Source organism: Lygodium microphyllum, chromosome 2 (assembly GCF_053477565.2).
Source record: "Lygodium microphyllum isolate KBCC chromosome 2, Lygodium_microphyllum_v1.1.10, whole genome shotgun sequence".
NCBI lineage: Eukaryota > Viridiplantae > Streptophyta > Polypodiopsida > Schizaeales > Lygodiaceae > Lygodium > Lygodium microphyllum.
This window is the reverse complement of record NC_141136.1, coordinates 53,242,385-53,270,273: the sequence shown is the minus strand read 5'-3', so window position 1 is coordinate 53,270,273 and position 27,889 is coordinate 53,242,385. Positions and strand designations below refer to the sequence as shown.

The 27,889-nt window shown below is 45.9% G+C and overlaps 1 protein-coding gene and 1 long non-coding RNA gene across 2 annotated transcripts in view; one reads left to right on the top strand and one right to left on the bottom strand.

The window, feature by feature from the left end:
* LOC148039742 (hyperosmolality-gated Ca2+ permeable channel 1.5-like) overlaps positions 1–1,958 on the bottom strand; it is a 78,083-nt gene extending 76,125 nt beyond the window's left edge. The window contains exon 1 of the mRNA XM_087693585.1: positions 598–1,958. Within this exon, the coding sequence (XP_087549711.1) occupies positions 598–914 (317 nt within the window). The 5' untranslated portion in view covers positions 915–1,958. The remainder of the gene's footprint in view (positions 1–597) is intronic.
* Positions 1,959–2,078: 120 nt separating this feature from the next.
* LOC148039741 (uncharacterized) lies at positions 2,079–10,413 on the top strand. The gene is made up of 2 exons (XR_015688360.1): positions 2,079–2,406; positions 10,035–10,413. It is a non-coding gene; the product is annotated as an uncharacterized LOC148039741 (long non-coding RNA).
* Positions 10,414–27,889: the final 17,476 nt, after the last annotated feature.

Below are 27,889 nucleotides of genomic sequence, written 5' to 3'. Positions count from 1 at the left end.
AACAATAGGTGCTAAGCATACAAGTAATCAAGTCCCCTAATTCCCATACATTAGTGGCTCTCTTAACTTGGAGGACACTATTACCCTGATGAATCGTCTGCAGTTGCTATGCATTGTGTATCACTTGTGTATGGAGAAGTGATACACAATTGTTTGCAGTCAGATTGTGTTTCACTTATGCATGCAAAGCTTGCATAACACCAAATGAATAGAGCTTTTGGCATTTCATAAAGAGAATCTTGGGAATAGTCAATCAAGGATTGATGGCCTTGAGACAATCACAAAGTTGTGATAACTCCCATTAGGCTCCTGTGTGCACCACATAATTTGGTTACTCCAGCAGTGTGCATGCAGACTTAAGACTTTTTGCCAACATCCCCAAATTAAGATTTCCTTGGTCATCTTTCTGAAACATTTACTTGTTTGAAATTAACTGCCAATGACTCCCATAGACTGTGAGTGCGTTTACAGTGCAAGAACCATACAATGGAAGGGCTTGCCTTAGACTATCAGTTAAAAAACTGATCAAGCTTATATTGGAAATTCAGCTGCTTGAAATTACCAAAACATCCTTCAAAAAAGCATGGAAGCACTCACCCAAGCAGATGGATACGCAAAAATATAGCAGAATCAAATCCTGCATGCTCAATCAGCTCAGGCTCTGGCATTCTTAATGCTTCCCTTGTCCAGTCCAAGAAATGCAAATAAACTTTCCAGTCAAGGTTGATGATAGCAGATACAGAACGTGGGTGACCCACATTATTGTCATGCCTCAGCCGTTTGATGTACCATTTAGGATAGTATACCCTATCATTTACAGGCTGTAACCTCAGAAATGCGAATGTGACCAGAAAGGCAACAGCAATTGCTATATTGATAGCAGCAGACACACCCACGTCTGAAAGAGATGCCATGTTTTTGGGGGATGTGGAGCTATTGTTTTCTCGTATAAAAGTAATTTTTCGTGATTGAGGTCTTATGAAATGTGATTATTATTCTTTCAGCACTATGGAGTCTCACTCAACACTGAAGTTCTGATAGTGAATCTGTGCATAGCCTGTAACTATGTGTAAGGGCACTGTAGATAGACGCAACACCTTTACGTTGCTATAAACCTGGTAAAATTTGATGGTGCAGCAAGCTGAGAAATTGTCGGATCCAAAGTAGCTTGACAGATTCCTTATGTATCATCCGTATGATGGATCACAGCTATACCAAGAGGAGAATCATCATCTTGAAGTGTCATCCATTTTCCGTGCTTTCAAGGGGCAAAGTGTCCTCTGGTTACATTTATAAGGACATGAATCGGCGCCATAAGGCTCTCTCAGTTTAATGAATATCCTTAATCAAGGACACGGATGAGTGCCATAAGGCTCTCCCAAATGCCTATATCTACCAGAGTTTGATGAACATCCTTAATCAAGATCACGAACCAGTGCCATAAGGTTCTTGCAAAGGCCTGTATCTACCACAGCTAAACGAATATCCTTGATCGTCCTCATGTAGTATAACGGTGGCACCAGTAAGCTCACATGCAGCCAGTTCTGGTGAGAGCACACGGGGAGAAAGAACTGGCACTGATGATGGAGATGATGATTTTGCAGGCCGCGACGTGGAAAACGAGGAACTTCCAAGGAAGCTCATGTGACGACAAACGATGGCCACTGCTACACCATCTTTTTTGCTTTCCTTTAAGCTTCTTCGTCTTCTTCTCCTTCTTCTTCTTCAGGATGGACAGCAGACTGCCGACCTCCTCTCAGCAAAGACGAGCTCTCTGAACGGAGCTTTGCAACGATGAGAGAAAAAAGAGAGAGGATGGCCAAAATGGCTAAGAATGGAGTGCCGTCCCAATAGGTTGTAGCATGCCGCCCTTTCAGCTTGCCGCATGAAGGCCCGATTAATAAAGTTGTATTTATAGTGCGTTGTTACCACACCTTCTTAGGTTACGAAGTTGTTTGAGACCCTGCGGAGATAACGAACCTGGTGGCCTTAAGCTCAACTGACTTCGTATTTTATCTACGTGGCAGGGGAATTTCAATTTAATTGTCGCGTTCGCGAAAACTGTGGGGACCCGGGAGAACTGGTGTTTAACCGTCCAAAATTCAAATGTTTAACGGAGCTTAGTTATCATTCCGATCTCCTACACGTGGCGAGATCTCGCATGCAAGGTGGTTTTCTATCCGACCCTAACAGGGCAGCGAGGAGGATTCTACAGGTGAGCGAGGCGCGGGCCTCCGCGCGGTGGGGTGATGAGCGCGATGTTCATCTGTAGGTCCGCCTCTGCTTTCTGCTGCCACTTGCATATATCTCGTCCTTGGTAGGCATGGCGTCGTCTCCTGCAATCGACGTACGAACCATTTTCTCTGTGTTCCTCTCGTGTGCACCGCTATCAGCTCGGTCATCAAGGTAAGGCTCTCTCTCTCTCTCTCTCTCTCTCTCTCTCTCTCTCTGCACAACCACCTGCAGGTTCGCATCCAGGGACCAGAATTCATGGCGACGTCTCCATTTGTCTGTGTTCCCGACGTCTCTTTTTTTTGGCGAAGGTAATTGAATTAAGTAAATATTTTACATTAGAACTGTCTCTCCGAAAAATATATACATCACACCATCCGATCACGATTCCCACTAAATCTCCTACATTCTTTTACATCAGACCATCCGGTCATGATTCTCACTAAATCTCTTACATTATGTTACATCAAACCATCAGGTCTTTATCCCCTTTTCCACATGTCAACCACCCGGTCAGGATTCTCACTAAATCTCTTACATTCTGTTACATCAGACCATCAGGTCTTTATCCCCTTTTCCACACGTCCGACCATCCTATCAGGATTCTCACTAAATCTCTTACATTCAGACCATCAGGTCTTTATCCCCTTTTTCACACTTCTCTTTTTCAATCAAAACCCCTTCCCTTCCCTTCCCCTCTTTCTCACGTGTAATCTCTCATTTTTCTTGAGTATGATTGTTAATTGATTCTCACTAAATCTCTTACATTCTGTTACATCAGACCATCAAGTTTTTATCCCCTTTTTCACACTTCTCTTTTTCAATCAAACCCCCCTCCTTTCCCTTCCCCTCTTTCTCACGTGTAATCTCTCATTTTTCTTGAGTATGATTGTTAATACTAACACGCGAGTATTTCTCTTTCCCCTCCCTTTCTTTCATTAAAGCTTCTCCTCCCAATCTCCTTTTTCAAAATTAAAACCCTCTCCCCTTTCTCACTTATAATCTCTCTCTTTCTTTTTTTAATTAAATTCCTCCCCTCCCCCCTCTCTCTCCCATGTGTATGATCTAGGTTCTCTCTCTCTCTCTCCTTTAATTAAATTAAACTTCTTTTTAAATCAAAAGTTTCTCCTCTCTCTCTCTCTCTCTCCCTCTCACATTAAATTTTTTACTTTAAACTTTTCTTTTAATTAAATATTTTAAAAAATTAATTTAAAGTTTTTTTAACATAGTTTTTTACACACTTTGAGAGAGAGAGAAGAAGAAGAAGAAGAAGAGAGAATTACAGAGAGAGGAAATATAAAAGTTAAAATAAAAATAAAAAATTTTAAAGAAAAAAAATTTTAAGAGAGAGAGAAGGAAAAGAGAATATAGGGGAGAGAGAGAGAATAATAATAAGAAGAAGGGGGAAGAAATAAAAAGAAGAAGAGAGAGAGAGAGAGAGAGAGAGAGAATAAAAAATTTTAAAAAGAGAATGAAAAGAGAGAGAAGAAAAAAAGGAAAAAAGAGGAGAGTGAGAGAAGGAAAAGAGGGGAGAGAGGGGGGAGAATAAAAGGAGAGAGAGAACCAAGAGAGAAGAAAAAATAAACTAAAATAGAAGGTAGATAGAGAGAAAGAGAGAGAGAGAAAATTAAAAAATTAGAAACAGAGAGAAAAAAGAGGAGAGAGAAATATGAGAAGTGGATTGTTGAGCGAAGTTACCACGCGATAGCATGGCACATTTGCTCACCGCTTTGAAGTGGCCTAGCATTCTGTACGCGCAACAAAATGCTAGTATATAGTTATTGACAATTGATTCATGGCTGGGTCAAGCTCTATGTATATTTTGAATGTAATCAATTTAGGAATTTGATCAAGACATGTCTTTCTTTGGGCTTTAAGTGTTTTTCATTTTTAGGCTTCAATTTTGAAAATTGATAAACATAGGTATTTCCTTGGGCTCGAACTATTTATTCTTGATATTTATAAGAGATAGATTTGCTATTGTGTATTTAATCTTTACATTTATCTTTAGTTTCATAAGTGTGATATTTTTAATATGGCAGCATTGGGCTTCTCTAATGTCTATCATGTAAATGAGGATTGCACAAAAAACTAGGAACACGCACATAGTAGTGAGATACATATACTAGTACTCAATAGAGGTAGAAGAAACGGCAGCATTGGGCTTCTCTAATGTCTATCATGTAAATGAGGATTGCACAAAAAACTAGGAACACGTACATAGTAGTGAGATACATATACTAGTACTCAATAGAGGTAGAAGAAACATATCATGAGTGGATGTAGATTTCATATTAAAGTATGATATGTGTACTGTGGCAACATAACCATGTTTTCCATGTTTAACCTTTGCTTTAGTACACTGATGCAATAGATGGGCTCTAAGCTGTCAAACTATTGTGTACTTGTTATTACATTTATAAGAGAGATTTTGCAAACAAATCATTATTATCTATAAGTCATGTCCTTTCCTTTCAAAAAACTTGGAACATATGCACACTTGTGTGGTAGATATCCATGGCAACATATCTTGACTTGAGCTTTTCGCATAAAATGGATAGTCACTACAGTCTACAATATCATCCGCCCCCATGCATTTTCAGCCTTTATGGCCGCAACACCACAAGCAAATGATGACCTCCCACTCAAATGTCTCAGCTTAACCCCCGGTTATTGGATATGCCTTTTTCTGATGAGGTTGGTCCAAACTCTCAAATATCCCCCCCTTTCAATCTTACCTTATGGAAACACCTTTCAAACACTTATGCATGCGGCTCCATTCAAGCCTCCACCTCCTCAAGAAGAACCACAAAGGCGAATTGTAAATGTAGATCATATAGTGAAAGTGATGGTGAGAGAAGAGAGAGATAATGAGACAAGGAGATGGAGAATGAACCATGCACTTGTATTGCTCACTTGCTTACACTCTTGCATTGGAATAGGTGAGAGTACACATATATATACAATGAATGTTTGGATATGGTAGGTTCTCTTCGTGAAGTATCATCCACATGTTATAGATCCATCTTATCTACTTCTCCTAAATATCTAGATATTGTCTTCTTAGATATTCTCTAAGTATATGTTCATATGAGTACATTTTAATATTCTAACATTCCCCCTCTCTAGAAAAGGTTAACAATATCTTCTAATATTCTTCCTCCCTTTTCAAAAGAAAATATGATTTTCTTTTGCAATACAAAGACTTTCTACCAATCATTTTGGGTACAAGAGAAGTAAGATTACAATGATGACTATAGCATGATACCTTGTCCTTATTATTATAGAAGATATACATTAATCTTTGCTTGCAATGATTTAAGGGATGTAAGTTGATGATGAAGATATTTGGGCTTTGGTTGATGGATGCCTTGATGAAGAGCTGATCACCATATAAGTTTGCTTCATGATAGACTTGATAAGAGATGGACTCATCATATAAATAGATGTTGTATTCCAATTGGAGCTTGATAGTTGAGTAGTAAAATAATGGTGAGAGTATATTCGTAGATGGAAATATGATCCCAATGTCACCATATACCATAGTAAGATAGAGATTATAAGGTGCTTGTGGCATGCTCTTTGGGAAGGTTATTGATGAATATAGAAGTGTAAAATAGCAAGTGATTGATGAGCAATGTCAAGCATATTGTCTTTGAGAAGACTCCAAGAATTGAGTATCGCATCTTCAATAATAGCATACTTAGTGTGAGCGTGCTCTTTTATCTATAGAAAGTAGTTTGTGCAAATGTGCACAAGTATTTCTTTGTACTTTATCCATTCTTTTCCCCTCCTTTGAAAGGCCAAAATAGTTGGCCAATTTGAAAAAGATACAATTTGTAGACGATGATTTGGGTAAGGCAATATATAGACTATTTCATGATGATACTGAGAGAAAATTGGAAGAGAGAGAACTTGTGATTGTTGATGAGGTTGTTGCCATGTAACACAAAATAATGATTGAGATTTGGGTAGACAATTAGAGCAAGATGATTGCAAGAGGAAGGTAGGATAGGATAGGATAGAAAGAAATGATGATTTGATAGATTGGTTTTGATGGGACATAAATAAAAATAGTGTGGATGGAATGTGATGGTAGAATAACATCATGTATAAGGATTCAAGATTGCACATTGAGAAATAATGATGTGAAAATGAGACTCAAGGAGATAGGATTTTTATGTGCACTTGGAAGCATTTTGAGAATCGTGAATGTGTAGGAGGAAGCCAAGAGTGTGTGCAATTGCATTTGTTCAAGAGATAGTAGAACACATGTGAAGTGGAGTGTGTGTGTGACCATTAGAATATGAGGATATTGAGCCCATAGAGAGAGTGTGAGATAAGGACCAGGATGTGATCTTGAGATTGAAGCAGAGTTTAGATAAAGTCTAGATGTTGAGTGACAAATGTAAGGAAATAAGATAGAACACAGAGATGTAAGAGAAGCGGAAGTAATGTACTTGATGAGGGAGTGATCTTGAAGGTTAGTAGAAATATCCAATAAGAATTGATGAGGAATGCTAGTCATATCCATGTTGTTAATTGAGAGAATGACAAGGTTTTGCCATATTTTTGCCACTAAAGTACCATCAAAAAGTCTTGAAGAACACAATTCAATGGAGAGGCCACGAACAATGCCTTCTTGGGCTTCAAGATGTAGAGTACAAAGGGTTTCCCCTTCTTCAATTATTGTTCCAACTAAGATAGAGTCTATTTCATGATGCAAGAGGAGAGACTAACATGGATGCCAAACATTGTAGTATTGAGAGTGACCATAAGAGCTAGAACATGCTGGGATGGATGAGCTGAAAGCATGAGAGTACAAAATGGAAGAGCCATGAAAGAGATGTGGATATGAGGGGCCTTTGTTTGGTAGAGGATTGGGGTTGTCCATCAAAGAGTTTTCTGTGTATTCCACTAGTTGACAAGAGAGTGTGAACAATGGACTTAATGAGGATACAGGGATGGAACATATGTGTTGCATGACGTGATAGGAATACCTTGTGACAAAGACTTTAGATAAGGGAGAACATTCATAGTTTAACAAAAGAGGTGAGAGTAAACATGTGGCAAGGGCAAGCTAGGAAATTATATGAAGCATATGTGTATTGGCACAAAGTAATAAGGTAGCCTATATAAGGGAGGATAAAATTAGAGATAAGATTTGTGGATAAGGATCAATAAAAGTGAAGAAAAATGGAAGGTAATGTAAAGGCTTGAGCTAGACTAGAAATGAGTGAAGTATATATGGCATGGATAGCTCAATGTCTAAAGGAGAAGAGGGTGAGGTTGGTTTGAGAAAGGATAGAATATATGTGTGGCTAGAAAAAATATTCTTTGAGGATAAGGTTGGGTGAGAATTAAATGGATTGTGTGTGGGAGATCACTTTAATGGGTAATGGATGGGTGGGCCACAAATGAGAGTGAGAGAGAAGGGGTTTAGATCTTAATATGGCAAAGGACCAAAGGGTAGGTGGAGAGAGGAGATAAGATGAGATAAGGATGACAATAATGATAAAGAGGACAAATATCTTTCTCTCTCTTAAGAAGAGGTGATAATGAAGAAGATAAGAGTAGGTGAAGATGATAATAATAGACAAGAAGTAGGTGGATAGGATAAACTGAGATCAAGATAATGAAGATAAGGTGCATGTGGATAAGGTTAGTTTACCTTGACATGGATTTAAATCCTACTAATTAACACACAAAACAATTGATTTGGATTGCATGCAAGAAATAAATCTAAGGATTAATTGAGTAGACAAGAGTTGGAAGCTAATAACCTAGGCCCTTAGGAGCTTGGTCTGCTCTGATACCATGTAGTGAAAGCAATGGTGAGAGAAAGAAAGAGATAATGAGACAAGGAGATGGAGAATGAACCACACACTTGTATTGCTCACTCGCTAACACTCTTGCATTGGAATAGGTGAGAGTATACATATATATACAATGAAGGTGTGGATATGGTAGGTTCTCTTAGTGAAGTATCATCCACACGTTCTAGATCCATCTTATCTAGTTCTCCTAAATATCTAGATATTGTCTTCCTAGATATTCTCTAAGTACATGTTCATATGAGTACATTCTCATATTCTGACAAATCAGAGGCCTCCAGGATCCATTCCTATGAGGGCACCTTTGGCGGCCCCACAATGGCAACCCACACCTCGATTGAAGGTCCTCTAACAAGAAAAATGCAATATGCCTCCAGTAGAGGCAACCTCAAAGCAAAACATTGGTAGGATATTGTGAGACATCTAGTTCACGAAGCCAAACATTTTCTTGCATGTCGAACCAATGAGTGTGTTGAGGTGGAAAAATCCACTACTCACGAAAATAGTTGTGTGCACTAGATGCACTCCATGCAATGCAAGGGACAAGAAAGAAGCACCAGATGAATGCCCCAAAAAATAAAGCCTTTGATGATGCGGCTTCAGAATCCAGTAGCAAAAAAATCAAGTATAGTTGTCGCAATTGCTCTACACGATCCATGAGAAGGTGCAAGAGAGAGAGACACAAAGTGTGTGTGTGTGTGTGCGTGCGTGCGTGCGTGCACCCATTCGAGCGAGCATGTGTCCACGCCAACTATGGGGACAGTTAGAGAGGAGAGGAATTGTTTAGATTGGGTGGGGAGTAGGAAGGTGGGCGGGAGGAGAGTATCCTTTGCCTGTGAAATGGATGGCGAGAGGAGAGTGTCTATGCGCCTACGAAAGGGATGCTGGGAGGCACAAAGAGAGAGAGAGAGAGAGAGAGAGAGAGAGAGAGAGAGAGAGAGAGAGAGAGAGAGAGAGAGAGAGAGAGAGAGAGAGAGAGAGCTCCATGCCCCCTGAGAATACGAAGCACAATTTATAAAGAAGGCAATTCATGGCATTCGTAGGTGTGGCGGTGGCGGGCAGAGAAATTTGGGTGCTGGTGGCCACCCACTGTATTGGTGTAATACCCCCCTTGAAAAGGTGCCACTGCAACCAATTGAGTTCGTCATGTGTGCCTAGTAGCTAACTTGACATTTTGCCAGTGGAAGAATGTCTGGCACACTAACCCCATTCATCTGTGTAGGGTAGGAGACCAATGGACCCCTCTTTCAAAATGAAGATTCAATCAAACTATCATCTATACCTACAATTTACACCTATAATTATATTATCTTTTAAATTGATTCACACAGTTTTGGGTGGATTCCATGTGGCAAAGGGAAGAGAGAGATGGTTGAGACTATTTCTCTCGCTGTGTGTGTGTGTGCGTTTTGGGTGGATTCCACATGGCAAAGGGAAGAGAGAGATGGTTGAGACTGGTTCTCTCTAGTGTTCATGAAAAACAATTTTTATAAGCAATACAAAACCCATTAAACATGTGATAAACATCCTCATGCAGGTCCCCATGCAAGAAAGTCATCTTAACATCCATTTGGTATAAGTTTAGATCCATTTGCATAACCATGGCCAATATGAAGCGTAAGATAGTCATCCTGACCACACGAGAGAATATCTAATCAAAATTAGCTCCCTTCTCTTGCTTAAAATCCTAAGCAATCAATATAGCCTTATATGTTGGCTTAGGCCAATCAAGGGTACACTTCAACTAATACACACACTTGCATGGCAATGCATGTTTACTATCTGGTAAAGAAACCAAATCCCATGTATGATTTTTATGTATGAGTCAAACTTAGACTACATGCCCTCTCCCAAGAGTGACTATCACATGTGCATATAGCCTCCTTATAAGTAAGGGATTTTTTTCTCAATATTTATAATTCATAAATGTATTCCTTAAAAGTTTAAGGTATTTTATGTTTACCGCAGCACAGAGGAACGAAAAATAGAGCAAAAGTGCGGGAGAAATGGAAGAAGGAGACAACCAAGAAGGCACAGGACAAAGAAAGGAAAAGGCCCTGAGGGAAATCAGACTCTGAAAATCTGAACAACGGTGTCACCTTGAGAAAAGAAAAGAGTAAAAGTGCGCCATTAAATAGGAAGGCACTCCCGAATCCTTGTAAAAAGAGCACCGGGCTCACTCCCGTGCCAATTGTATGCATTAGTAGGAATGGAATAAGTTAGAATGGTGGGAAATAGGAAAAGAGGGCCTAGGCTAATGGCCGGCCATGTAAAAAGTGGGGATGACCGCCCAAAAAGTAGGGCATGTATATAAAGTTCAAAAGTGAATGAGAAGTTCATTCTTAGGTGTGGCTAAAGCTTCTTCTTCTTCTTCTCTTGCTTCTTACCTTCTTGCTTGTATTTGAGTGAGGGATTGAGGGAGTGAGGGAGTGAGTGTGTTCGAGTGAGGGATCGTGGAGAAGAAGCTTCCCATCTTCTCTCTTCATCTTCCCTTCTCTTCTTCTCTCCTCTCGTCTCGCGCAACTATGGAGGATGGAGCTTGACGGAGAGGGATTGAGGTTGCTTGAGCTTGCTACAAGGATCGTGGAGCTACCGGAGTGAGAGAGAGGAGGGAACTCGATCGAGCATCAAGGTAAGCTCAATACACCCACAAGGTAGGCATTGCATGTCGGCTATGTGAGAGGTAGCCATGGCCGCTCGGCTTGAAACGCTTGATCAATAAGCGGTCTGTAGGTCTCATGGTAGAGCTCCGTAGCTCCCCTACATTTTGGTTTCATTGTCGGGACCGACGGAATCGAGCCTTAAGTGCCACACGCATCGTATCGAGCATGGCAGTAGGGTTTGCAGCATGAACCGGTGCTTGAGATAGTTAGGAGGATTAGGAGGTTTTAATCCTTGGAGCAAGTAAGTATTTTGATTTGTTGCTGAATGTAGAGTAGGACCATCTGTCTTTATGTCTGTTTCTGTTTTCTGTTGCAATAGGTTAAGGGTAGGATAGGAAAAAGAAGGGAACAGAAGGGTTCTACTGTTACTGGAGACAAGGAAGTTGGGGCGCAGATTTAGACGTCTGGCTGATGGTGTAAGATAATTAGTCTCTGAGTCCACAACAGACTGTGGGAGGTAACAAGGGGCACAGCAGACTAGGGTGCCCACATTTGACACCCTGTTTTTTGAGAGGACTGTGAGATTGGGAGCCCGAGAGAGAGCAAGAGAGGGAGAGAGCTGCGGGAGATCGCGAAGTGCTGACCGATTGAGCGCCCCATTGCTTCGAGGTATGCCAGACGTTCCCCTCTGTCGCTCGCATTGATTTGGAAAGTGCGGCACGATTTGATAGAGTAGGCATTAACCTAAAGGCGCCGTGCGTGACTTGTGGGCCGTCGACTGCGCAGTCGGACCAGTCCATCCGATTCCCAGAATCAGACCGTTCGATTGCGAGAGTCGGACTGTCCGACTGCGAGAGTTGGACCGTTCGATTGCCATAATCGGACCAGTTGAATCCGATTCCTAGAATCAGACCAGCCCACCAAGTCCGGCCACGTGTCCGAGTCCCAAACTTGAGCCACTCGACCCATTGCAGTGGTCGGACCACCCCCGTACGACTCAGGGAAGCATGACCAAAGTAAGACTAAACCCATCCCGTCCGATTCCCAGAATCGGACCATCCCGTCCGATTCCCAGAATCGGACCAGCCCCGTCCGATTCCCAGAATCGGATCAGAGCACCAGAGCTTGAATAGAAGGCGATTCACCTTGGCCACAGACTTGGGTACCCTGGTGACATCTCTGACCCCCCCAAGGAACCCAGTTTGATCTTGGAAGTTGGATACCAGACAAGGTGACTGAAGATTCACCCCAAATAACTAGACACCAGGCTGATATAATTGGGATTGGATGCAACGGCGACTAGTCACCCAACTAACCAACCCTGAAGCAGGATAGGGAATGCAGTAGGGTCTTTCTGTAAGACTTTAGAGTGGCCAGGACCTGCACCTAAAGCCACATCAGGCCACAACCGGAGGCAGTGAGGCGGAGCCTGCATCAGGCATTTAGTGCATCCTCACCTCACCTCCTGATTTCATCACCTAGGGTGCACTACAAGGAAAGGAAAAACCCGCTTCCACACCGAGCACTAGAAAGCACTAAGCACAAGTTGTGGATAAGATTAACGACGATTTTTAGTAACAAGGAGCTTAACAGGAAACATAATAACATCAAGGAACCCACTACTAGGAGAGGATCCCAAGGCATAGCGGGCTACTAGGGAACTCCATCTGTAGGGCCCTAAGAAGACACGAAGGTTAGGAGGACCACAACATAGAGAATCAGACGCCGCCAGAGCTAATCAAGTTGATCGATGATCCAGTGAACCGGGAAGCAGAAGCAATGTCAGGATCCCAAGGCAGACCAGGAGAGGACAGACTGGACTTGGGAGAATTTTCAGTCATGGTGCAGGAGTTAGTCAACAAGTATGACTTACTGGCCAGGATGGTAGTTCAGGGTAGGCCGGTAGAGGAAGTAGTAGCGGCCCTAGAAGAGGAACGAAAAGCAATCAGAAGGGCGCTAGAGAGCATGATCGCCTATAACCACGAGCAAAAGACTAGCAGACTCCAACAAGACGTGAATATGTAGCCCTGGCTGGAGTAGCTAAGGCAAGACCAAATGCGGAGAGAGAGCGGGCAGTGGAGGCTGACTTGTCATTAAGTGAACTTGTAGCCAGGCGGCTCATGGGCAACACGTCCGCTGAGTAGGGCGCGACAACCTTAGCCACAGCCTTACTCTCAGGATTAGGGGTCAACAAGGGGCAATCTAGGATCCCTATAGTGGCGAAACAACTAGACAAGTACGAACCTAGCAACGACCCATATAGCTTTGTGGAGTAGTTCGAACAGGTTTGTGAAGCAAACGACCTCACAGACCCTGTACAACGCTCCCAAGCTTTTGGGTTGTGCTTAGGAGACAAAGGGAGGGTGTGGTACACCAGCCTGGATGCAACCGAGCGCGGGAACTTTGCCCATCTTAAGGACCACTTTATCAAGAGGTTCTCTGAGGCAGGATACTTTGACAACCTCATCGTCCGCTTGATGAATGTCAGCCAGAGAGAAAAGAAGGACGTAAGAGACTACGTCACACATATACGTAGCCTCTTCAAGAGGATCCCGGCCAATGAGCGACCTAACGAAAAGGCTATGTCTACAGTGTTCATAAATGGAATCCGTAACGAGGAACTCTACAAGGCCTTGGCTAGTAACTCCACACTACACAGAGACGTGCTGGCTAGGGTTTTTGATGAAGCAATAAGAGTAGACGACCAGCTGAGGGAGCAAAGCATGAGAAACACCAGTCGGGATGGTGCAGGTGAGAGGGCTTCAGAGCAATCAACGACGTTGGGTGAGAGAGAGAGCTCTAGCACGCGGGATAAGGGAAAGGGAGTCGACCAAGGCCAGCACCTGGCGGAGGTGAGAATGGAGCTTGCGTTTTTGCAAGAACAAATAAGGAAGCCTACGCGAGCCTACGTGCAGTGCATACACTGTGGTGGAAACCACAGCCGAGTGTCAAGATCCGAGATCTAGACTATGTTCAAATTGTGGTAGGTTCGAACATGACGCGTTGCACTGTAGATTGCCCAGGAGGTTTCCATATGCTTAGCAATACAACCCTCCTTACCTAGGCAACATGCCATCTAACTTCCTTGGCAGGGGAGCCTAGCTAGCCCTCCCAACACCAAACGACACGAGACCAGCCATCCCTAGGCTAGAGATGAACCAAACAGGCATACCCAGACCACCAGGACCCTACGTGACCCAACCACCGAGTGACGCTCCTGTTCATTATGTGGAGGAACCTAGTGAAGAAAAGAGCTACGTAAATCCATACATCTCCTATGACGAGGAGGGTAATCCAGTCCTGATGGACTATTGACCGCCGGTGCCGGTGATGGCGTTGGGCAGAGGAAGAGGCAGAGGCTTTGGAGGACCAAGCCAGGACCCAATCTCATGTTGGACCTGCGGTCATCCAGGCCATATATCATCACGCTGCCCAGAAAGGGAACATGCAAATCAGGACAAGGCAGACCTTAGGTGCGCCGAATGTGGGATCACGCACTTGTTCCTTGATTGCCCTAGGTGGAAGCCATCAGCCGGTCCAGCCAACGTGCCCTCTGTGCCCTTGGGACTGTTTGGCGTAGAGACCTTGGCGGAGAGGACACACCCATCCCACTGCATGTCATGACGCGAGTGCAAACAAGACGAACAGGCATCTCACTGCCTGGGCCAAGTAACTTGGATGCCGCCTCGCTGGGAAAGAAAAGCTAGAGGAGAAGGAGAAAGAGAGCAGATGCAAGGATCACTCTTAAGACCAAGGAAGCTACAACCTTAGTGGCAGGAAGAGGGGTCACAGACGCCAAGGCAGAGACCTCCGCCCCCAAGATGGCGGAACTAGGTAGTGCCAAGGTGAGGGAATACCCTCATCCCAGGCGGCAACTCGAGGCTATCACCAAGGTAAAGGAGTGGGTCAAGGATGCCCAAGAACACCTTAAAGATGTAGAACCCATATTGGAGGATCCGATGGAGGACCTTCCTAGTGCAAGCACACCCGATTCGCCATCGTGACCTCAATCGGGGAATGCACTAACACCACGAGAGATGCCATAAGGGCAAGACCAGGAAGAAGCTTATCAACAAGCTGGCCACGACATGTGGCCGAAGAGTGGTGACCGAGGAGAAGGCCAACTACCCATCAATCTCCTCACCAGCATAGTAACCACCCTAGTGACCATTAATTTGGGAGACCTGCTTCGGCAGCACCCTCCATTGTGGCGAGAATTGAGGCACTGGGTGGAGGGAAAGGGGGAGCATGCTACCGCTGACTTGCACAAGCAGGACGCAGTCACGCAAATTCCAAGCCTAACGCTGCACTCGGCTCCAAGGTCACTGCACATCAACGTTTTCTAGGAAGGCACGAAGATGCATGCATTTCTACCTGTCCTAGCCTTAGGGGACGCAACACGGAAAGGAATTGTGGACACCGGTGCAGGGGTCAGTGTCTTGAGCCACGTAGTTCTACAGGCCTGGGGAAACCCACCTGTGGAAGCGGCTAGGTTCAATGTTACATTGGCCAACAGAATGAAGGTTAGACCATTCGGGGTCTTTAAAAATTGGCTAGTAAAGATCGCAGGAGTGCAGTTCTCCGTAAACTTCATTGTCATGAAAGGGGTGGACTACGACATACTGCTAGGCCGGCCTGGATGAGGAATGCACGAGTGGTTGAAGACTGGGGAAACAACCTCATATTCTTGGGGAATAGGACGGAAGCGGTAAGGGTTGAGATGGACACATGGAAAACTACCCCAGTCGACCTCGATGCTATCTCGACCATGCTAAAAGGTGATGCCCAGGCGCAAGCCTTATGGGACGCTGACCAAGTACATTCCCTGCCCTGGGACGAGAGGGATTGGATGCATGTCTTGGCAACCATTGAACTGCCATTATTGGATGAGGAAGAGTTGTATAACCAAGTGGCTAAGTCACCAAGCATGCCAGCAGAGGAACCCACGGTGCCGCTCTGCATGATGGCGGGGAGCTTGTGGGAACCAGAGAGACCGGTCTTGTTCCACACCCCCACGAACAAGCTCGAGCTTCAGGGAATCGTAGGGTACCTAACCACTAAACTAAAAGGCAGTGAAGCGGCTAATCTAAAGCCCCTAAGCAATCTCTTGGCTCGGCTTGAATGGGAATGGACCAAAGAGCACGATCTCAACCTATCATACAACTGGGCTTTAATCACCAACGAGGCGGAGATCGGAGAGGAGAACCAAGGGGATGACGAGCAGTCGGAGGGGCAAGATTCCAGTGATAAGGAGTATGAGCACTGTTGCTCTGAGACGGATGAGAGCGAGGAAGGGTTTAACACAATAGATTATGACACTGAAGGGAGAGCAATCGAGTAGATTGAGGCAGACTCTAGGCCGAAACGGGAAAGGGATAGAAAAGGAGTCATGCGGATGGAATGCGATAGAACCTGGCTAGAGTAGGTGGGAGCTATGGATTATGAGCAGGTAGGGGTGGCACAATCGTTGGTAGTCCCAATATTGAAGACAGAATCACCTACTGAACTACGACCCCCGGGCGAAACCCCTTCCTCAAGCGAGGGATGTGAGTTTAACTCGGAGTCTGAAGTCAGTATAGAGAGTGATCCTGAAATACCCCAACCCTCTAATGTTAGACGCACTAAAGGGGACTTGCTAGTCCACTTAAGGCGCAAGCGGATTAAGGAGGGGACCAGGAAGCAAACTAAAGACTCAGAAGAAGAGAGGCAAAGGAAACCACAGGACCTACCCAAACGCTTCACAAAGTTTAAGAAGGGTGATAGAGTGGTGGTTCTGCTAGGAGAAAAGAGACAAGGGCAAGCCAGGGAACCAATTGAGGGACCCGCCAGGGTCAAGGAAGTTGACCTGGCAGAGGAGGGTAAGAACCACGACCCGTGTTCATTGCTGATGACCTGACCAAGGAGGAGGAGGCTAGGCTGGTGGCCCTCTTGCGGGAGTATGTCGATGTGTTCGCCTGGTCCTTGGAGGAACTGAGAGGAGTCGATCCTAGGGTCGTGACCCATAACATTCCCATGGTCCCAGAAGCAGTGCCAATGAAGCAACGACCTTACTTTATGAATCCCAAACACGCTCATGCGGTGAAGGAAGAGATCGATAAGCTTATGAAGGCGGGATTTATATATGAGATTGAGCACACAAATTGGGTATCGCCCATAGTGATAGTTATGAAAAAGAACGGCAAGATTCGAGTGTGCGTAAATTACAAGAAGGTGAATGCCGCTATGAAGAGAGACAACTACCCTTTGCCATATGCCGAGCACATGCTGGAGAGAGTAGCAGGCAAAGAAGCTTACAGCTTTCTGGACGGATTCTCAGGCTACAATCAAGTGCAAGTGCATCCTGGTGACAGCAGGCACAAGACGGCCTTCGCTACAAAGTGGGGCGTCTTTGCCTACATCGTTATGCCCTTTGGGCTAATGAATGCTCCTACAACCTTCCAACGATTAATGTGCATGATCTTCAAGGATATGCTACGACGCGAGCTGGAGGTGTTTGTGGACGACCTATGCGTACACTCCAATTGGGCTGAACACTTAGAGAGGCTGGGAGCCATCTTTGAACGGTGCCGACTATACAAACTCTCGCTGAACCCCTTGAAGTGCCAGTTCTGGGTGAAGCATGGATGCATCCTAGGGTAGTGTCACGGAATGGCATTGCCACTGACTTTTCAAAAGTCAAGGCTATTACCGACCTCCCACCACCCACCAATTACAAGGGCGTCTAGTGTTTCTTAGGCCACACAGGATACTACCGACGCTTTGTACTAAACTATGTGCTGATTGCTAGACCATTGTACAAGCTACTGATTGTATTCGAGTGGACTGAGGAATGCCAACGCACGTATGAACAATTAAAGAAGGCCCTCACCACTGCACCCATCTTACGAGCCCTAGACTGGAGTGTAGCATTCCATGTACACATAGATGCCTCCAAATTTGCCATCGGAGCCGTTCTCTACCAACCTGGTGAACATAGCCTTGATTACCCCGTGAGCTTTGCTAGCAGGCAGCTCATCGAAACAGAAATGAACTACTCCACTACAGAAAGGAAAGGGCTAGCCATGGTGTTCGCCGTGAAGAAATTTAGGCATTACTTGTTGGCCACACCCTTCATCTTTTACGTGGACCATCAAGCCCTGCTGTATCTCGTAAACAAGCCATGCGCCACAGGCCGTATAGCAAGGTGGTTACTTCTCCTAATGGAGTTCGATTTCTCAGTGATTGTGCGCAAAGGGAAGTAGCACTACATGGCGGATCACGTGTCCCGCATACCCACCGAGGAAGCTGCTGGCCAAGGCATCCCTGACGATTTACCGAACGCGCACCTCTTTGGCCTGTCTAGAGAAGGGGACTTGTTTAGAGCTGATTTGACATTGACACCCCTGGGCAGACGATGTTGTCCGAGTGTTAGAAAACGGCCTGCCAGAGAGTCCTATTGAGAAAGCCAGGCTAAGGAGACTCATCTTAAAAATTTAGCCATACCAATTAATTGCTAGCCAACTCTACAGGTTGGGACAGGACGCAGGCTGTTACGTAGATGTGTGTGCGAGCACGAGATGCACGATGTATTGAGAGAGGCACACGGCGGGATAGCTGGCGGGCATTTTAGTGGGGACACGACTGCCCGTAATGTATTACAATCCCAACTCTGGTGGTCCACCCTATTGCGCGACACCGCTAAGTTCGTCAAACACTGTGACGAATGCCAGAGGACTAAGATACATATGCGCAAAGATAAGATGGAGTTAACCCCCATAGTAGCTCGACAGCCCTTCGAGAAATGGGGCATTGACTTTATCGGACCTATTAGTCCAGCGGCTCAATACTCCTAGGCATGCTACATCATTGTGGCAATGGACTACCTGACGAAGTGGGCGGAGGCGCGAGCCACCAGAAGGAACGACGCTAGGACTACTGCGAAGTTCCTGTGGGAACATGTCTTTTCACGGTTTGGGTGTCCAATTGAACTAGTGAGTGATCAAGGTGCACACCGTTAACGAAGTAATATCCCACCTGCTCTCAACCTTTTTGATCATTCATAGAAGGTCTTCCCCCTACTACCCACAGGCAAATGGCCAAGCGAAGTCCACAAATAAAATCATGGTCAACGTGCTTACTAAGGTAGTATCCACGTCACGAAGAGACTGGGATATTAAGCTGATGGCTGCCTTGTGGGCTTATCGGACAGCTTATAAGATGGCTGTCGGGCAAACACCCTTTAGGCTGACCTACGGGACGGAGGCCATTCTACCTCTAGAATTTTTTGTCCCTAGCTTGATAATAGCAGCGCAGGAGCATTGGGAAGGGAGAGAGACTTGGACTAACCGCTTAGAGGAACTAGAGCGCCTCACAGAAACTTGGCTTTTAGCCACCCACGCTTTAATCTGCGAAAAGGCACGACGAAAGCTGTGGTATGACAAGCACGTCAACCAGCGTAACTTTGATCACGGGGACCTCATGTTACTCTACTCGGTGAAAGGGCGCAAACAGAAAATGAAATTTTGAGGGCTGGGGCCTTTTCGGGTGCGTGCAATTAGTAGAACGGGCAATGTCGAGTTGGAGACACTTGAAGGGAAAGGAATAGGCTTCTTCAATGGTAGTCGCATGAAAAAGTACTATCCCCCTTCCCATCCGCTGCACGAACCACCGAAGCGTGAACCCCCCGTCGCTATCTGCGTGGCCACAATCACCGAACTAACAGATCACGATGAAGAAGCAATGACACCCGCCTACCTTTGAATCACGGTCACCGCAGAGCGGACATATTCTTTTGATGCTCTGATCGATGAAGGGGCCGACCGGAATGTCCCAACACATGACCATTGGACACGCATTGGTCAGCCCAAATTACAGCCCACGAATGAGAAACTTAGCCCATTTGGGGGCAACACTTACCCTCTCTTAGGGAAATGCCAAGTGGCTGTCTCCGTCGAGTCTGGGAGTATCCTAGTCATCTTTTGTGAGTTACCAAACACTAAAGGGGCCGGTGATAGATCACTACTAGGGTGCACTTTCAAAAAGCAGACAAGCTGCAATGTGGACTACAACCTAGACCGCATTCACCTGACCATGGGCAGTGTGCATATAGTAACCACTTCCAACAAGGGCCATCTTGCGCCTTCTACAACTGCAGAGCCACTTCCGACAAGGGCCATTTTGCGCCTTCTACAACTACAGAGCCACCAATGGAGACCCCCGTAGCCCAGCCTAAGGAAAAGGGTAGGAATGCCTTACCCCATACCCCAACCGCTAGAGGCAAACCCACCCAAACCGTCCACATGGCCAGGGAACCCACGCACATATGGGCGCCGAAACGATGAGCGCTGCCTCCTGCTAGACCACAGAAACACGCTCCTAAACATAAAAATTATCAGTCGCGGCCTAAGAGGCAGCCCAGGGGCCATCGACATGGGTGCACCGCCATGCCACGATGGATGCCGAAAGATCTCTTGCGAGCACAGGGATACTATGAGGGCAACCCCTGGATATGGGTACCTAAGGTTAGACACCTGAAAGTGTCAACTTTGGGCAACCCCACTCTAGCTGGACAGACCGGCACAGGCACAACACAAGTCACACAGTACGTCAAACCAAAAATGGTGACGGTTAAGGCCACCCAGCACCTTCAGTGCCCCAAACCGGATGATCCAGCACCACCCAGGTCAGACAAGGTGCACACCCCCATGCCCGCTCAAATGAATTACCGCACGCTCCCTAGGGCACGGGAGCCCGTCGCAGCGTTTCCAAATGATCCAAAGTGCACAATTCCATTAACAACCCCTGCAAGGGAGTCACTATTGTCCAGCCCAACTGCTCCATCGCCACCAGCGGGTTTGAAACCTTCGTACGAAAGACGATCCTTCTTGTCAGTGGCCAAGGATCTCGCTGAGACCTCCGAGAATGATGTAGTGACGTGCATCAAGGAGTTGGACAACACCTTCACTACATTCGCTAGAAGCTACGAGAGACTTGACCTAGGAATTCTTGATGAACCCCTCACGTCCGATGTTCGCTCGTTGCCATGCACTTGGGAGGACTACGAGTTCATGACCGTCAAGTTTCCCAAAATTGCGGCCGAGCTAATCGCTAATGGAGAGATCTTGAAGGAACAGGCCGTTCTCAGACGACTAGTCACCTCATACCGCAAGCCCGCTTGCTCTATGCCGGAACGTGAACTGGAAGAGCTTGTGCACCTTGCCAACTATGCTTCTCCATTCCTACAACTGTGGTATGCCTTACGACTCCAATGGGAGAAAAAAGGCCGCCGGATCATGACTAATGCTGAGCAATGGAGGGCAATCAAAGCAATTGAACGCGACCCTACGTATGTGGCACCTCTTTCATTCAAAGTTCTGGCCATTACATGCAACTTACACTTAGATGATCAGCTACTGGCCCACCCGTGCATTGACCAATTCCTCACAGAGGAGGAGTTGCACACTGCTAGTCGCCTCAACTCGGGAGACATATTCCATGACGTCTTAACTTACATCACTCAAGCTTCCCTGCAACCAGGCGAACTTGATCGCCATGCCCAGTTTGAGTACAACCCTAACCTGCATACCTGGCTTATGGCCAAGTAGCCCACCCCACACAGCCCATGCAAGCCTTCCCTCCCCCATGCCACTTAGAAAAGAGGGAAGAAGAGCCAGTGAAGGGATCGACCGAGTGAGGTAACAAAAGGGTGAAGGCTAACAATGCTCTACTAAACTCAAAAGAGGAAAGGAAAAAAGGAGGAAAATATGTTGGTTGTTAATTGTTTCTAAAAAAAGTTTCATCTCCTTAAGTCTGCCCAGTAAACTGGCGCACATGTTTATTTTGTTATATGCTAGGAATGAAGCAAATCGTAACTCTAACGTTGACTGGGGTAATGACAAGCACATACCATGGCAGGACAAGGCAAACTTCCATTTACGGAAGCAGAAATGATGAAATATGGAATCGGCATCAAAACACGGGGCTTCAACCAATTTACTTTCAATCATACCATGAACCTGGATGAGGCTATCTCGGAGGAGCCAGTCGTAAGAGAGCTGGTGGACAAATGCAGCCTCCAAAAGTACATCGAGAAAGTCGGGCAGGCTGTCGACTACAGCATGTGCACAGAGTTCTTGAGAAATTTCAATGAAGAACGAAGCTGTAGCATGGTCACAGTAAGGGAAGGTAATCAAGAAAGATGGGTACAGGTACCTCTTGACACCGCCACTATCGAAAGAGCCCTGGGACTCATGCCCAAAAAGGAAAGATGCCTAAAAAGGGACGTATACGCCATGTTGGGAGTCAAAAAGGAAGATGTACACACAGTCGATGGAATTAGTCTAGCCGACATTCCAGACCTGGCGACAAGGATGCAGGCTAAAATGATCCATTCTCTCTTCTCCAGCCACAGGTACAACGCCCTAATGAACAGGATCAGCGTATCACTGCTGGAAAGCATTGTGGCAGGGGTCCCAGAAGAGGTGGACTGGAACGGGATCGTCCACCAGAAGACTATAAAGAGTTATGCCGCCCTTCTAGCTCCAGCCGCAACGCCAGCCAGCGGGGATTCCCCAGCCTCCACCGCACGATCCACGAGGAAAAAACCTGCCATCAAGGCCTCCACGATCAGGTATGGAGGCATACTTACAGCAATCATTGACGAGGCCATTAAGGGTGCTGGCATGGAAGGAGAGCAGTTGAGCACCAAGACTCACCACATCGAGAGGAGGAAGTCTCGAGTGAAAGGATGGCTAGCAATGTAGGGGACCCTAAAGTACCACCCCCGCAAAAGGCCGGGCCTCAAACGCAAATGAAGGACAACAAAGGCCAAAAGAGGGCGAAGACACTGAGCAAAAGGAAGCGAGCCGAGGTGAAGAGGGCTCGAAAAGAGTCATGTGGGTTGGAAGAACAACTGCGGAAGGAGGAGGAGGAAGAACAACTGCATTCCTCTTGCTGAAGTACCACCCCCGCAAAAAGAGGAACTGAGCATGAAGGAACTGGCTGAGTTGGCTGAGGCCACTCGCAGGTCTATTGAAGAAGCTCACAGACCAAAAGAAATCCACCCCTATGGTCCTCACTATGAAGCCGAAGCGAGTGGCAGCGCGAGGGCAGCCCTGATGACCGCATGCAAGGGAAAGTCACTGCTCCATCCCCTGCCTCCCTCCTTCATGCCAACGCCCACAGACACCCCAAATGCCCCACAGCCCTTGCCTTCTTCGGACACCGCCCAACTGATGAGCATGATGCAAATGCTTCCATCTCTTTATGAGCAGGTATCATGCTTGAGTTTGTTTACGGCGTGCATTTTCTTGCTGATTTGTTGGAACATGTATTGCATTTGAGCTACACATTTCAAAGTGCTTTTGTGGATGTCACAACCATTCCTAGTATTATTAATGCTGCTATTGGGGCCATTGAGTTAGAGTTTATAATTGACCGAGTCATGGATATTAATGCTTGGAATCATGATAACAAAGGATATACTATTATTCTTGATTATGGCTCTAAGACAGGTCACTTGGCATCTTTGAGATCATCTATAAAAGGTGATTGTTTTCGTGGTGTGAAGCTACAAAGATGTGTGATATGGACTAATTTTCATATTGCTCTTACTTTTCAAAAAGAGTATTGCTCTCAATTGTTGGGTGCTTTGAGAGAGAGGTTTGAAGACAACTCCATCTCAAAGAACTTAAACATATTATGTCCCTCTTCCTTCCCCGTTGGAGAACTTTTTGAGATTTCTTTTTACAAGGATTCGGGAGTGCCTTCCTATTTAATGGTGCGCTTTTACTCTTTTCTTTTCTCGAGGCGACACCGTCGTTCAGATTTTCAGAGTCTGATTTCCCTCTAGGATGCCTTTTCCTTTCTTTTTCCTGTGCCTTCTTGGTTGTCTCCTTCTTCCATTTCTCCCGCACTTCTGCTCCATTTTTCGTTCCTATGTGCTACGGTAAACATTACCCCCCTCCTAGTGGAGTGCCAGTCCCATGGCACTGGGGTGGGGAGCAGCAGGGTAGCTGGGATTGGTGCTAAGTTAAAAAGGCGGGTAGATGACCACTTGTCAAAAAGGCGGCGCTGCGATGAGAGATGGTAGGATGTTGGTGCTTGGTGATTTGGAGAGAGTCTGTCTTGCTTTGATCTGCATGAAGATACTCGGCCTCGTTGGCACAATTGGAATTTGTCGTCGACGATGACTGCCAAATTCGGGCTCCGTTATCTGTTGAAGAACACATGTAGCCAATGGAGGCTCGACTGAGTTACGAACAGCCTGCAAGAGAAAGTTGTGCACTCCCTAAGGGGGTATCTATCTCACGGTGAGGTGTAAGTGCATGTGCAGTGGAACTAGGAGGTGGGTCTAACCTTGGGCATGCCCTTGGTAATGTCTCACACTTGAGGACCCAATTCGTGCATGGTTGGAGGTGTAGTGCAGTGCAGAGCTTAGGGTGACAGTTCTGAGAGTCCTGCCCTTGATGTGCCCTAAGCGTGGAGTGGGGGGAGGGGCTAGGGGTGATCCCTAGGTGCCATGAGAAAAGTGTGTGCTTCTCTCTCTCTCTCTTTTTTTTTGAAAGGCGTTTGGCTAATGCCGATCACCGTCAGTTGAAGCGTGGGGAGGTCGCAGGCATTGGGATAGGAAGGCACGGCTTTGGAGATATTCTTTAATTGTAGCTCGGGCCTTCAAAGGGGTGGATGACAAAAAAGGGTGGTTACATCTTGTGAATCAGGTGTCATTCATGTTTTCTAAGAGCTCCAAGAAAAAGGAGGGGAGGAGGGATGCCCTCATCATTAATCGAGTCATGGCTCTACTATCGATGCCTAGGTTGATGTCAAAAAAGAGGGGGGGAAGGTGAGCTTCTTCAGCGGTAGGCTTTTGTTGTAATAGGAATTTGAGTAGTCTAAGATAGTTGCAGGTGGTTAGGAAGGCAAGATTGGGGCAGGAGGAGAAGTGCACGAGGAAGCGGGTGATGGATGGAAGAATATCCTGTTGTCTAAAGACTAAGCATTCCTCGAGAGTTTGGGCATTTACATTATATATTTTAGGGAAGTCAAAATCCCCGTGAATGGCACGGTCATAGTCCACTCCATGCCGGTGGGGGTAGGGCATGTGGGAGGGGTATTCGGTGTCCCAAATCCTCCGTTGCCATTTGGCTGCGCCTCGTAGCCTTGGACGGATTTGGGAATCCGGTTCACCTTGTCCTACCAGTAGTCTGCAGGCTCCTGCCTCCACCGGGTCATAATTAGGCTCCTTTCTTCCACCCAACGGTTCGCTAGGTCATTGGCTAGCTCCTTGATTTTGGATAGCACACTGAGCGGCAGCGCCCTATCCAGCGAGCGTGGGTAGGAAAAGGACATCTCAAAAGGCCTCGTCTGAAACTCCTGGTCACGCCAGATGACCAATTCCTACGGCCAATCAATGGGGTTGGGGTCCCTTCGTAGTGGTACTGGCTCGTTAAAGAATTGTCTTGGCAGTGATCGAGCTCTGCGTTGTGCATCCTCTGCCAGCTCCTGTCTCCTTCTTGTGGCTGCCACAATGCACTCCGGCATGTGTGTCTCTTCAGTGTCGTGTGGTGGGAGGTTGGGTAGAGGGGGATTGGGCGCTTTCTGTAGTTCTTCGTTGGCCTCTTGGTCCGAATCCAAGCCTTCCTCGGTATCTTGTTCGGCCACGGCTGGGACTATTTGCGATGGTGGTGCGGGCGGCTCCTGCCCTTTGAATCCCAGGTCCTTGAGCTCAATAGTGGAGAGGCCGGCACTACGCAGGTAGCTGAATTGTTGTTCCTTGGTGAGTCCCTTGCTGGCGGGGAGCTCCCGTTCCTGAAGACCGTACCTTAGTGCTCGGGTAGTCAGTTCCAGTTTTCTTCTCACCCTCTCCATTGAATCATTGCCCTGTGCTTGTGTGACATGGAGCACGGTGCTGAAGAAGGCTTGCCTTTGGGCGTGGGTGCATACATTGGCTGCTTCAGCTCTAGATTGGGCAAGCACTCTCTTGCACTCTACCGCCGCCAAGCGTTCTGTTAATTGCCTGATTCTGTCAAAGTTATTTGCTTCCCAAGCGTTGGCCTTTTCATCCATCTTTTGTCTTTCCGCTTCCATCGCACTTGCCAGTGTGGTCATCATTTGTTGTTGTTCGTTCGTTAAAGCCCAGAGTTGATGCCACTTCCTGGACTTTCGAGCCAGCTGCACGGCGATTTCCTTTGCTTGAGTTGCGATGCTGAATTTATGCTCTGCTTCATTAATTCATTCTGACCTCTCCTGTGCCAGCTGCACATGGCTCTGGATTTCTGCAAGGTGCATTCTCCATTGCAAGAAAGCCATGGCCATGAGGGCCTCAGTGTCTTCATTGGCCGCTTCCAATGCCCCCTGCAGCTTTTGTACCTCCTGTTGTTGTTATTGCACTTCCGTTGCGAGGGTTGTGGACCGGCCCTGCACCAGGAATTCTATCTCTCTTTCTAGCCTATTTTGCTCCTCGAGCGCATATTGAAGTTGTGCCATGGCATCCCCCTGCCCCTCGCTCGGTTCACCTTCTTGAGTTGCCAATAGGCCGTACCCCTCTAGTCTGGCCGTTCTTTGCTCTAGGTCGGCATACTGCTGCACTAGCAACTTTAAACTTTGTTGCTCGGCCACCAGGTTCTGTTCCTCATCCTCCAGCCTCTGGCGTAGGCGGTTCTCATTGTCCTGGGCCTCCTTCTTCTTTGCCTCCAACTAGTCTTGTAACGCCTTGACCTCCCTTCGCCGGTTAGCCTCTTGCTTTGAAACATTGAGCTTTAGGGCCGCCAAGGTTTCCCTTTCTTTCTCCAGCTCCAGTATGGCCACCTTCTTTTCCTCCTTTGCCACTTCCAGTTGCGCTAAGAGCTCGGCCACGTAGGCATCGTAGTCTACTCCCGGTGATGGGGGCTGTGGTGGTAGATGCTTCGAGTTTTTGCCGTTTAGGGTCTTTCCTGGATTCAGCATCAAGCGGTGGCAGGTCTTTTCGTGCCGGGTTCTGGGAAAATCTCTGCCACCTTACTGACTGAACGTGCAAAATTTCCAAAAGTAGCTCAAAAACCTCACAAATGGTTTGAAGAACTTTGTGCTAGTTTAGCCATCTGATTTTATGAATGTTCTTTACATGAAGTGTAGAACAATCAAACTCTTGCTCTAATTGTTCTAACATTTTTATATGTGAAGGACTTCATTTTATGAAGGTACCAATTTCATTAAGAATCATATGTACTTTGTATGCATAATCAATTCTCCTCATTGCATCACCTGCACATAGATGCACTTGATGTGCAACACAATGGATTGCAGTAAGAAATGGACTGCCTTTCTTTAACATACTAGCAAGGCCATTTTCTTTTTCCACCATTACTGATGCACCATCTAATCCAAAACTAACCATCTTTGACACATAAACTCCATGTTTTGCAAAAAAATTTGAAAGCAATGCATACAATCCTTTTGCTGACTTGTCATATACTTCTAGCAAACTAGGAAAAGAAACATGTGACTCATTTCGCCACATGTAGCTGATATACACAATCATATGCGAAGTAGCTAAGACATGAGTAGATGCATCTACATATAACCCAAAGAAAGAAGATTGCTTTACCTTGTCAATAATATAATTTTTCATAGAATCAACAATAAAAGACACAAACATGGTTGTGGCCTTATCATTGTTATATATGTATTCTGGAACATTTTCAGCACCACAACAACGCAATAGTTCCAACTATGGGGCAAATTTCAAAAAAGACATATTATGCTTTGCAATGAAATAAGCTACTCTAAACAGACATAGCACACTATCATCTGCATTATCTTGTTGTCTTTGTAACCCATTTTCGAATGCCTTTTGATTGTGTCCTTGCACATAAGCTACAAACTTATGTGCCTTGGAGTCTACATGCTGCTTTATTGCACTAAGTTGAATATTAATGGACCTGGTAGTGCCATACTCACTTTTACACTTCTTATGATTTTTACATATGTTACCAAACACTCTTCCTAGTGATTTATCAAAACATACCCATTCAAAGAGAACTGCCCAAGATTCGTTCCATGTACGGCGTGCTCTTTTAATATGAATTGCCTCTTCCTCACCCATATTTTCTGTAATACATGCATCTACCTCCAAGGTACTACCATTGCTTTCAACATTCGAGTGCTTAGAGTTTTCTACTTTCATTTATGTAAAGCATGGTATAGTGAAGAGTGATGTTTGCCTTTGCTTGTTTTTTTGTCGAGTATCTTTCATTTTTTGCAATT